This window comes from Pleuronectes platessa, chromosome 17 (assembly GCF_947347685.1).
Source record: "Pleuronectes platessa chromosome 17, fPlePla1.1, whole genome shotgun sequence".
NCBI lineage: Eukaryota > Metazoa > Chordata > Actinopteri > Pleuronectiformes > Pleuronectidae > Pleuronectes > Pleuronectes platessa.
In genome coordinates this window covers 1,794,423-1,807,502 of record NC_070642.1, presented here as the reverse complement: position 1 = coordinate 1,807,502, position 13,080 = coordinate 1,794,423, and the positions used below count along the sequence as shown (strand labels likewise).

At 41.7% G+C, this 13,080-nt stretch overlaps 2 protein-coding genes across 6 annotated transcripts in view; one reads left to right on the top strand and one right to left on the bottom strand.

Moving 5' to 3' along the window:
• Nucleotides 1-9,053, bottom strand: part of mcm9 (minichromosome maintenance 9 homologous recombination repair factor) — a 51,266-nt gene extending 42,213 nt beyond the window's left edge. For 3 of the 5 annotated variants that reach the window (XM_053445668.1, XM_053445671.1, XM_053445674.1), the window contains exon 1: nt 8,524-8,670. The gene's annotated coding sequence lies outside the window, so the exon portion shown is untranslated. Of the gene's footprint in view, nt 1-8,523; nt 8,671-8,915 lie in introns of those variants that run through there. The other 2 variants (XM_053445670.1, XM_053445669.1) reach the window with 2 other exon arrangements.
• Nucleotides 9,054-12,473: 3,420 nt separating this feature from the next.
• The window catches only part of rmdn3 (regulator of microtubule dynamics 3), a 34,039-nt gene continuing 33,432 nt past the window's right edge, over nt 12,474-13,080 (top strand). Inside the window, exon 1 of the mRNA XM_053444526.1 lies at nt 12,474-13,077. Within this exon, the coding sequence (XP_053300501.1) occupies nt 12,879-13,077 (199 nt within the window). The 5' untranslated portion in view covers nt 12,474-12,878. The remainder of the gene's footprint in view (nt 13,078-13,080) is intronic.

Sequence of the window (13,080 nt, the reverse complement as noted above, 5' to 3'; positions counted from 1 at the left end):
GTTATGTATACATATTTATAATCCTCATCTTTCTACAAGCTACTGTTGTCCTCCCTCATACTACTGTTTTACTCTATTCAAGGTTTGAGGGTTGAATGTTCCCCCTTGACTATTGTTGCCTACCCTTTATGGCATTGTTTTTTGTTTTTATTTCACTGCTTTACCCTATTCAGGACCTCATTGTGGAGAGCTCCCCCTTTTTGTTTTTGTTTTTGTTTTTCCCATTAGGTGAATAAGTTAAAAGGGTGATGTTATACTTTTATAAGAGCGATATACACGGAGCTGCACACGGTAGGCTTGGTGTGCAGGAGATGGTGGACCGGTTGGCCACGAGAGAGCTCGATAAAGAGCATTATATTTGGGTTAGTGTTTATATATGTTATGTGTTATGTATTGGCTGTGTCTGCGTGTGTGATGCCCCCCCCTTCCTTTCCAGACCCCCTCCTTTTAACTTTTTTGCTTTTGTTGCCAAAGGCCACAGTCTAATGACATGGCACCAAACATGGATCCGAGCAGAATGGCCACAAAACTGATGAGCTGGAATGTAAGGGCGATCAATAATCCAGCTAAACGGAGTAAGGTATTTTCACATTTGAGAGACCAGGGAGTAGAGATAGTATATCTACAGGAGACACATTTGTTGAACAGGGACCACCTCAAGCTCTGTAGGGGGGGATTTGATCAGGTTTATCACTCGGATTTCAATAGTAGGGGTCGGGGAGTGGCCATCCTCATACACAGGAATGTACAATTTGTAGAAACAACCACTATAAAAGATAAACATGGTCGATATGTTATTGTAGTTGGAAAATTATTCAATATGCCAGTGGTTCTGGCAAACATATATGCACCCAATTGGGATAATGTACAATTTATTAAGGACCTATTCTCATTATTACCAAATTTGGATACTCATAATCTGATCCTAGGGGGAGACTTGAATTGTGTCCTAGATTCAACTCTGGACCGCTCTAGTCCAACACCCAGTGTACTGAGCAAATCAGCGCAATGCATTAACTCCTTCTGTAAGGCATATGGTATATTTGATCCATGGAGATACGTAAACCCAACCTCCAGGCAGTACTCTTTTTATTCCCCACCACATCGGACGTATACTAGGATTGACTACTTCTTATTAGACAATAAACTGACCCCTATAGTAACAGGTATAGAATACTCTGGTATAGTAATATCCGACCACAGCCCAGTCATATTGAAACTTCACTTTCCAGAAAACACGCCACCTCAGAGAATGTGGCGCCTTAATAACAGGCTATTGGCAGATGATAATTTTACCAAATTTATAAACTCGCAAATAGTTTTTTTCTTAGAGCTTAATGACACCCCCGACATAAGCAGTGCCATTTTGTGGGAATCCTTAAAAGCTTATATTCGAGGACAAATAATTTCATACAATGCTGGTGAAAGGAAAAGAAAGATGAAACGTACCACAGAATTAACAAAGGCAATAAAAGAAGTTGACCTGGCAAATTCTAGGGCTCCCTCTGAGGAGCTACACAAAAAACGTATTTTGTTCCAAACTGAGTATGATATCTTAATAAATCAGCATGAGGAGGATCTATATCTTAGGTCGAGACTGGATTTCTATGAACATGGTGAGCGTGCAGGTAAGCTCCTCAGCCACCAGCTGAAGCAGTCAGCAGCCGCTGGTATGATAGTGGAGATAGGGGATAACCTGGGGAATAAGATTATAGATCAGAAAGGTATTAACAACCAATTTAAGTCTTTTTATAAGGATCTTTATACTTCGGAAGTAAATGACAGGGGGTGAGTGAAGGATTTTTTTGAAAATCTGGAAATGCCATCCTTAGAGAGGGCAGATAGGGATAGACTAGAGGGTCCCCTGACTGCAAGGGAGATAGAGAATGCGATTCGAAACATGAAGACAGGCAAAGCGCCGGGCTCTGATGGGTTCCCGAGTGAATTTTATAAAACATTTGCCTCTAAACTGATACCCCTGCTCTGTAGAGTATATGAGGAGGTCCTTGACAGAAAAACTTTACCTCAAACAATGTCACAGGCTATGATCTCTGTGCTCCTTAAGAAAAATAAAGATCCACTTAAGTGTGGATCATACCGCCCGGTGAGTTTACTTGGATGTGATTATAAGATATTGACCAAGGTTCTGGCAGCTAGGATTGGGCCTGTTATAAGTAAGATAATACATCCTGACCAGACAGGGTTTGTTGCTGGCAGACAACTTTCCAGTAATCTTCGTCGCCTTTTTAATGTGATATACACGGCCGAGGATAATATTGAGCCCGAGATTGTGATATCCTTAGATGCCCACAAAGCCTTTGATAGAATAGAGTATCTCTATTTGTTCACTCCTTGAGAGATTCGGATTTGGTCCTAATTTTCGTTTGTGGATTGAGATAATATGTGCGAACCCCCAGGCTATGGTAAGAACAAATAGTATAATATCTGATCCTTTTCCTCTGTTTCGGGGAACAAGACAGGGGTGTCCCTTGTCACCCCTGCTCTTTGATGTGGCAATTGAGCCCCTTGCAATAATGCTGAGGAATGCTGCTGGACTGGGGGGAATACGCAGGGGGATGCAAAACCATAAACTTTCTCTATACGCTGACAACCTCCTCCTTTTCCTGTCGAACCCTGTCACAAGCATCCCGGTGGTTCTGGATATTATCGAAGACTTTGGGAGGGTTTCGGGTTATAAAATTAACCTAGAAAAAAGTGTTATTTTCCCAATTAATAAACAGGCGAGGAGACTATCATTCCAGGCCTATCCTTTTACAACAAACAAAGATAAATTCACCTATTTAGGTGTTACTGTAACAAGTAAATACAAAGACTTATTTAATCATAACTTTAAAGTAACATTGGACAAGGCAAAATTAGATATGGAAAGGTGGTCATCTCTCCCAATATCATTAGCAGGGAAGATAAATTCTGTTAAAATGACTGTAATGCCACGGTTCCTGTTTTTATTCCAGGCAATGCCAATTTTTATTCCTAAATCTTTTTTTAAAGAAGTGAATAAATGTACATCTACCTTTATTTGGAAAAAAACAGTCCCCCGGATAAGAAGAGAGTTCCTAGAGAGGCAGAGAGAAGAGGGCGGCCTGGCCCTACCAAATTATATGCATTATTATTGGGCTGCTAACCTACATAAGCTGTTGTTTTGGGTCTCACAGTTAAATGATGATGAAACCCCAGTGTGGGTACATATGGAAAGATATGCATCTAGCCCGGTATCCCTACGCTCCCTGGTCTGTGCTCCTCTGCCCTTAAGCAAACACCTTTACACAAACAACCCTGTTGTACGTGACTCTATCAAAATCTGGGTCCAATTCAGAACTCATTTTAAAAACAGAAACGCCCTCCTGTCTGCTCCCGTTTATGGCAATCACTTGTTTTCTCCGGCCCTTGGGGGAGCAGCGTTTAGGGAATGGTATAGAGCTGGGGTGGAATGTGTTAAAAATCTGTTTAAAGATGGTATATTTATGTCTGCTGCTCAGCTGGAGAAGGAATATGGAATCCCCTTAAGGACTAACTACTTCAGATACTTTCAGATTCGAGATTTTGTGAGAAAGACATTCTCCTCATCCCTTGAACTACCACAGAGTGGGTGGATAGATGGGCTATTGGACATGGACCCGACTCTTAAAGGGACAGTTTCTATGCTTTATGTGAATATCCAGAGGGTGGCTTCCCCATCCCTTGATTACATAAAAAGGAAATGGGAGGAAGAATTAGAGTTGGACATATCGGACGATGAATGGAGATGGGCAGTAGAACTAATACATTCTTCTTCTATATGTGTTAGACATGGATTAATACAGTTTAAGGTGTTACACAGACTTCATTTCACGAGGGACAAACTGGCAAGAATTTACCAGGGAGCTGATCCGACTTGCCCTAGATGTAAACAGGTGCCAGCCAACATATGCCATATGTTCTGGTCTTGTCCCAGGCTCAAAGAGTTTTTGACCAAAATTTTTGAAACCTTCTCATCCATCTACGACAAAAATATAGAGCCCGGTCCTCTGACAGCCATTTTTGGTGTGGCACCAGGGGAAACACAATTAACGATTGCTCAAAGGAAAGCAATAGCATTCTCTTCATTGTTGGCCAGGAGACTGATCTTATTTAACTGGATAAAGGCAGCACCGCCAACACACAAACGGTGGGTAGAGGAGGTGATGACACACCTAAAATTAGAACATCTTAGATTTACTTTGCAGGGCAACACTAAGAGATATTCTAAGGTCTGGCAGCCTTTTATTTCCTATTTTGAACGTGAGTTTTCATCTGCTCCAACATAATTGGCAGCTTCTGAACCTCCCCCCCCCTTTTTTTTATTATTTATTATTATTATTATTGTTGTCATTTCTATTTATGTATTTATTTTTAACCCGAGAGTGTCTGGACTACACGGGTGGTGGGTATGTCTGATGTCTAGGAAGGGACCGACATGCATCCAGAGTCGCTGCCGCCAACCGCCGTACCTGGTCCCCTCCAACCGGTCCCCGCCTTCCGCACCGCCGACAGACACCGCCCCGCGGTCCAAGAGAAAGAAAGCCCCCGCACCACTGACGCCGTGAGGCACCGCGTAAGAGGACCTCCCCCCCAAAAAAACGTTGAGGCGTGCCGCACACCGAGCCTCCGGCTGCGTGGAGAGGAGGGCAACGGGGCGACTGCTCCCCCTGCCGCGGCACATGCCCAGCGGTTTAACCACAATTACCAATGATATCGGGGAAAGTCAAGTTTATTACCGATGTGCAGATGTCGGTAAACGAGGCGAATATCGGCCGCTACCGATGTTCGGCCGATACTTCGGTGCAACACTAGATATTCGATAATTTCCCACGGATCACCTGACGATCTCTCACGGCACACTGGTTGAAAATCACTCTGCGATACCATGCTTCATCATCATTCATTCTGTATCAGCCCCCAACTAAGAACCTGCCCCAAACCTATGCAGATTTATAATTTTTTCACATTTTAATGCAACCTCGTCTATGTGTACCAGTCTGTGTTTCCAAGTCAAATCTTTCATCCAACTACACTCCAAGAAACTTAAGTTTTTAACTTTCCAATGTTTTTAACTTTCCCTTTTCAATGTCAAGAAAAACTGCAACTACAGCTTATTTTGTTATACAGCATTCTTGATGTCAATGTCTAAATTCAGGACAGAGTCCATTGTTGAGCGTCCTTCTCTAAAGCCACTCTAGTACGGCACAAATTATTAACCCTACCTCACACAGAAAGCCCGCCATTTTGGATTTAGTGCCCACTTTGCAAGTGTAACTTAGTTTCCAACGCATTCAAATTGTGTGAACGAAGTCTTGAGCCCTGTGGAAGAAGATTTGTGCCTTGGTCAAACCATGGACTTACACTGCCCTCTGGTGACTTAATATTGCAGGTTCAGCTAAATTGTCTTCATTTGGCACTTCAAACTTTGACGCCAACCCACGGTCACACCGTGTGACAAAAAATGTATCTTTTAATAACTTTTTATCTCCATCTTGCTGTGATGACACTCATCTCAATTTTAAGTTGATCTGATAAAAGCCCTACGACAACTAAAGTCTGCAAAGGACCATCACTGTTGCCCTAAAAGACAGTGGTTTTGAAAACATCCTGGCTAAAGGTCAAGAGTTGAGAGCACAGCAAACTTCACAAGGACAGCAGGAATAGTCGCTAGTTCAAGATATTGCCACCCGATGGAATTCTGCCTTGGAGATGATCAAACGGATCCAGCGAAACAAGGGTCCGCTTGCTGCCACACTGGCTCAGCACAAGACCAACATCTCGATATTGACTGCACTGGAGCTGGCTAAATTGGAGAAGTTGGAGCAGCTACTCGAACCATGTATGCAAGTCTCTCATCCTCTCGTGTGCATTTTTTTGTCTGCCTCGAACTCTGTGTGTTTGTGTTTGTGCACGCTTGTGCATGTTTGTGTGTGTAGGCCTACTTACTCTCTTCCTCTGCTAGTATTTTCTGCATGTAGCCTAAGCTACTCCTCTCCCAGTTTTCTCTCATTCCATCTGTGCCTCTACTCTCCCTTTCTTTTCGATAGGGCCTATAATCGTACTCGATGTCTTCTACCCCCACTCTCTCTTTCTCTCATGTCATCTCTGTTTTGTTTGCATGTTCATATGTGTAGGTCTACTTATACTCTCCCTTTGCTAATGTTTGTGTGTGGACTACTCTGTACTCTGTCCCTTAGTTTGTAGGCTATGTGTCTTGTAGGCTATGCTTCCACTCTGCTAGTATTTTCTTTTTTTCTGTTTCCCCGTCCTGTGTGTGTGTGCATAGGTGCGAGAGTGATTGTTTTAAGGCCCTTATTAAAACATGCCTGCACCTCTTATTGCAGACATGTGACTTAACTACTGGGAGGAGAGCAGTATGTTTCCTGTTCAGTAGTCTTACCAGCCTGGTGCCACCTATCCAGGGTTATGGAGTCATCTGATGATGATCCCATCTACGTAGTGAAATTAAAAGACACCTTAACTGCAGACTTTGCCAATCGCAAGTGAGAATACATCTCTGAAGATGCTGAAGATTGCGACACTGTGTGACCCCAGGTTTTAAGGACTTGAAGTGCCTCCCGAAAGAGGAAAGAGGTGAGGTGGGGGCTTTACTGCGCAACCTGATGCTAGAGGACAAAGGTGGGATGCATTCTACACCTGTGAGAAGAGAGAAAGAGGATCCAAAAAAGCAGACAATGTCCTCCTTCTTGTTGGCCTCCTCTGATACAGATTCAGAGGAAGAAGAGGAGGAGTCCATTGAGCACACACATGAGAAGCTTGCAGGAATAGCAAAGAAACACCTGTCAACCCCAACTACCACAGTGCCCTGTGAGCGGATTTTCTCACTCTCAGGTCATATTGTCCAGAAGAGGAGAGCAGCATTGGCTCCAGAAAATGTGAACATGCTTGTCTGTCTCAGCAATTGGCTGAAAGTAAAAGATGATTAGGCACAATTCTGTTAAAGTAGCAGAGATCTTCCTGTTTTCATTATCATGTTTGTTTGCACTTTAAGTTTTTGCACTTTACAGATTTGAATGGCAGTTCAGTTTACCAAGGCCACTTGTTATGCTGTCGTGTGTGCTGTTAAATGTTAAAGATGACAGTACCAATGGTGTCTCAAATACACTTTTTTTTTTACTAATCTGGATGTTCTACTGAAGAAAGAAGCAGGGTTTTTGTTTCCAAGGACATTGGGCATGTTCTCAGCTGGATTTTTTTATCATACATGATATTTAAATACCTGGCTTCCACTTTATAGGTAGGAGTTATAGGCCTGAGCCTCTTTGAAAACACAGCTCTGTGTAGTTTTGTGTTTAAAAAAAATACTATTAAACAAGTGTCTAAAATATGCATTGTCTAAAGTGATTACTCTTTAATTTATAAGATTTAGTCTTTAGAAGAAAAACTAAATTTGAATCGCGATTAATCTAAATTAATGAATTTAAAAATGTGAGATTAATTAGTTTTTTTTAATCTATTGACAGCCCTGAAGAAATACACAACAAGTCGTTCGACAATGAAGATGTAGTTTTACAGATTTGTCTCGTCACACATGTGTCATGTTGACGACACACAGGACACAGTTCACACAGATCATCGGTTGATTACAGACAGATAAACAACACTTACATTACAGAAACTACAAGTTTCACCAGTTTTCTTATGAGCGTTTGTGTTGCTTTCATTCTCAGATGATCGATCCTCATCAGAGTTAATCTTTTTAAATTACGTCTGTTGACTTTAACCAGCAGCCATAGGAGGAAACATGAAACGTAACACATCCAATAAAAGCAGGTTCATCAACTTTACTCACAAAAACACAGCAGGAGCTTCCACCTGAATGATGTGAGTGATGGTTTCATGAGACACGTGTTCGGTGCGTGCACATGATCACCAGCGTCAAAAGAAAGCACTTTGAGTGGAGCTGGCCATTTCCGTGAAAAACGCTTAACAATGGTTAACGGCTTGGTGGCGTAATGAGATAGTCATCCGTTCCAAAGCAAATACAGCTTCGAACTGTCGCTTCGAATACCACTTAAGTTTTTGTTATTGTTTAAATTTGTTTCCCCATGTGATTTTTAATGTTGTCTAAACGTGATGTTGACACAGACATTGCATTTACTCGTGATGTGTTTTAGATTGATGTTTATTTCAACGAGACTTTCAGTGTATCAACGCACTTCAGAAACAGGCACCAGTTGCCACGGTCCCCAGTTAAACTGGAAAACTGGACCTATACAGGACTTCGGTCGATACCCCCACAAACTGTACTTGACATACTTGAAATAGCGTATTAATATACAAATCAATCTCCCGCGGCAATGACACATCCCCGTATCCACACAGTGAAAGTTGTCACATGTCCCTTCGCCTACATTTCCGGGGAGACCTTGCGCTTGAGGAGCGTCTCCAAGCTTGGCTTTTTTCTGCGCTTTTTCCCCGTCACTTTATCTGCTGACACACTAAGACCTTATAATCTCAAAACATGTTTGCTTGCCTTACCGGTGCTTGATTTAAGCATGGAGGCTTGTCGTTGTTTTGGTTGCTCCTCCTCCTCCTCCTCTTCTTCTTCTTCTTCTTCGTCTTCTTCGTCTTCTTCTTCTTCTTCTTCTTCTTCTTCTTCTTCTTCTATCGTTATCATGCATTACCGCCACCAACTGGTATGAAATGGGGCTCGTGGAGCTAAATACATGTACATTCGCTCATTCTATACAGTACCAGTCAAAAGTTTGGACACACCTTCTCATTCAATGTTTTTTCTTTATTTGTATTTCTTTCTACATTGCAGATTTATATTGAAGACATCAAAACTATGAAGGAACACATATGGAATTATGTGGTAAACAAAACAAACCAGAATATGTTTTATATTTTAGATTCTTCAAAGAAGCTACCTCTTGCCCTGATGACAGCTTTGAGCACTCTTGCCTTCTTTCAATCAGCTTCATGCGGTTGTCACCTGGAATGGTCGAAGCGAGTAACATCCTCCTGCAGAGCCGAAGAGTGTCTGTTCCACTTCCTGCCCATGTCCCCTACATTTTAGACCTACGCATGCGCAAGCCACTGTTTTAGACCCACGCATTGGGGAGCAAGAGCCACCATTTGTAACCAGTTCGAGACCCACTAAGAGAAGGAAACTGAGTATTTGTATTAACATCATCTAAAATGAAAATTTACTTCTTGATCACTTCTGCTGCTGAGGTTCTTCCTGAAAGAGTATATATTGGTTCTCTGGCTCATCAAGTAAAGAATTATGAAAGAACTCCTTTATGGTCCTTTAAATGTCAAAGATTTGGGCACAGTGTGAAATATTTTGCACCAGAGACCAAAAAAAGATCAGCGTCAGACATGATTCAATTTGTGGGTGAAGGTCTGAAAGACTTTGTCCCAGAATATTACATGAATTCATTAGATCTGGTCAGGTAAGCAATATAGAGAGGGAGGAGCAGGAATTGATGATAGAAGGTGAAGAGTTAGATGATGGTGACTTCTTTAATAAAGTGTAGTTTTATTTGATGCTCCTTGTCTTGCCGTGGAATGCAAGAAGATTGTTTTCAATGGCTCTTATTTTTCTAAGATTTTTGTTGCTGCCGGTCAGCAGCCGTGCAGTGTTTCTGCTCTTAAGTTTTACTTACCTGTTTTCATTTCCTTCGTGTTCAGATTCTGCCAGTGTGTTTCGCTGCTGCACCAGCCTCAGCTTTTCCAGATTTCCTGTGTTTCTCTGTGCACTTGGCCATCAAGTTTTGCTGCCTTAATCTGTAATTTAAGACCTTTTTTCACATTCTTACACCTGCCTGAGTCTCTCTGCTTTAAGGTCCAACCACAAAACATAACAGGGCCTACCTTATTATTTAACTTATTCAAGTTAAAGTTTTCCTTATTTAATTTACAACTATTGTTCTATGAGATTTTTTTTCGTATCCAGAAAATGTATTGTACACTGAAATATCCTTAACTAAATCGATGTTCTAATAAATCAAATGGCATCGAACCCAGCACTAGTATGAAATTACCGATGCATATGGGAACTGCCAAGAAATTGTATAATTGGTCTATTACTGCCAGATTATTATTATTTGTCAGATGTGTGTGATCGATCAAAGACCTGATTGACAGCCAGTGTGAAGGAGAGCAACTTAAAAGATAGACAAACACAAGTAAAAATGGATTATAACTGGGGTTTGTCAACCCTACTACCAAGGAAAGACTTCCACCCTGACACCATCCCATGGATCAACAGCACCATGTCCAAAGACTGAGCCTGGCAACTCAATGTCCACATGGCCCACCACCCTAGATATCAACTGTCTCTACAACAACGTCCACCTGTTGAAAAACACAGTCTCCATCTTTGCCCGGCGACTGAAAGACATTGCTTTCAAAAGAGACCAATCCATGGCCCTGCTGAACAAAAAGCTTGGTCCACAACCCCCTCAGATAACCATCCTGTCAACTAAACCATCACCCAGACAAATCCCATGGGGACCAGACCACCCTCATATTACCCTACTACATCCCCCCAGGGCATCAATGATATCCATCAAGCCAGGTAAGACCAACTATTGTACCCTAGAGCCCCCCACCAACCCCAGCGGAGATGTATGTAGAATGTATGTTTTTTATCTAGGAAACTTGGAGTAGAGGAGACATTTCCAATGGTTGTCCATCAGGATAGAGAGAGAGTATTCCCATCCACAAAACTAGAAGGATTAACCCAAGGCAGGAATTCAGGAGGAATGTTGATATGGTACATGGAATACCTTAGGCAAAAAAAGGTGAATTTTCAAATAGGCTCAACTAAAATGAAAAAGTCATCTCAACAGAAAAGACAACCCATCAGAATTATTATAATGAAACTGTTTCTCCCCCTCTGAAGAGTTGATCTATCACTCAGAGGTGGGAAAAAGTCATTGTTTGTCAAGTAATAAGTCAGTCTCAAGTCCAAACACTGAATTATTGAGTCAAGTACCAAGTAAAGAAGAACTCCCAAGTAAGTCCCAAGTCAAGGCTTACTAAGTCAATGTCAAGTCCAAGTGCTTAATGTGGAGCAGCTCTCTAGGAATATTACTCAGCCTATAAAATGAAAAACCCAGAGTTGGGATCAAGACGCAAAGCTGCAGTGCTTCAAATTTCTCTGCACTCCCTCTTGATCAGTCACACAACCCAATAGGGACTGTGTCTTTCCACCGTCCCATTCAATTTTTTAAATCAAACATTAACAGAGGGAGAATTCTAGACAAATAACTAATACAAATTAACACAACCTCTGCAAAAGCTCAATCAACAAGACTCAAACAAGACTTTTACATGTGGACTTTTAAACATAGGATCACTGTCATCAAGGCTATTATGTAAATTAACTAGTCTCTGATCCAAACATTTTTTAATTGTCCCTCGTTGAAACCTGGCTGCATCCTGATGAATATGTCAACCTAAATTAATCCCCTCCCCCCACTCATGTAAGTACACACAATCCCCGAGAATTTGGCCGAGGACGTTGAGTTGCTGCTATTTTTAACTCCAGTCTATCAATTAATCCTGAACCTGAACTAAGCTACAACTCATTTGAAAGTATTTTTCTTAGTCTTCCACACCCATCCAAGAAATACCAAGAGCCATCATATTTGCTGTAGTTTACCGTGCTCAAGGGGCTTTTTCTGAATTTGTATCATACCTAGTCCTAAAAACAGATCAAATTATTATTGTCGGGGAGTTTAATATTCATGTTGACAATAATGATAGCCTTAGCATAGCATTTATTTCAGTACTAGACTCAATTGGTTTCAGTCAGTCTGTTCACCCACCTACTCATTGTTGTAACCACACCCTTGACCTTGTACTATCACACAGTGTCAAAATTGAACATCTAATAGTACTTCCACGTAATTCGATTCTATCAGACCATAATTTAATAACCTGTAACAGTAGCTAAATTTAAGTAAATAATTTACATTTAAACCCGTATTATCCGTCGATATAACCAACAAATTCTTTAAAAACCCTATTATTCTTTAATAACCCCTATATTTCCACTGAGATTGAACATCTTGTCGATAGCTCTGTAAAGTCATTAACATTAGACGCAATAGCGTCTCTAAAAATTAATGTTAAAGTATATAAGAAGGTCCTTCACGAAGCAAGAGCTGTCTACTACTCCACACTAATAGAAGAAGATAAAAACAACCCCAGGTTTCTCTTCAGCACTGTAGCCAGGCTGACAGAGAGTCACACCTCCACCTCTCATTATCATGAGATACTAAGTCATAACTATGAGATACTATCTCATTATAAAGATACAGATTTTTATTTTCTTCACCACAGTGGCGGATATGGGCCTCCATAATATCAACCCCCATTATAACAATTTAAGATTGAATCAGTGTGCATGTCAACAATGGATATATTATGATATCAACGCGTTTTATTTTATAAGTTCAAACCGGAAGCTGCTGGCCTCATTGGCGTTGGTGCTGCCGGGTGCGGATGTTAGGTAGCTACGATGTTTATATTCACAGCATCATCGTACATTTTGATTTGAACAGATGTTTGAAAAACGAAGTGTCGACATCTATAATTGTGGTGCCAGAAGAAACAATTCACATTTGTGTAATTCTTATTTAAAGTGGTGAGCGCTGCTAGCCAAACTGAAACCCGAGCAGAGGGACTGGCTAGTGACCAGCTGGTGACACTGGGCCAACTAGTCCAATGCAGTGAGCGTTCCCGTTGTCAGCCGTGACTTCGGTCGCGGGCATGCTGGTTCCAGGCTGAGGCTCTGTAATGGTGGGAGACAGCGGTGTGTGTAACCAACCCACATTAACGATATTAAGAAACGACTAGTGTCTGCTCCGAGTAGCGACATGAACACACATCTCGGAAGGAATGGTTTGATCGGTCTTGCTGTTGGAGCTACTGCCAGTTTGGGTTTGATGGCATTCATAATTTACAGAGAGGTCAGTAAGAGAAGATTCCAGAGACCGGTGCTGGAGGCCCTTCCATCCCGCCGACTGTTTGACGGGGCTGGAGCAGAGCTGCTGCAGGAGACACTGGAAGCTCAGGGTG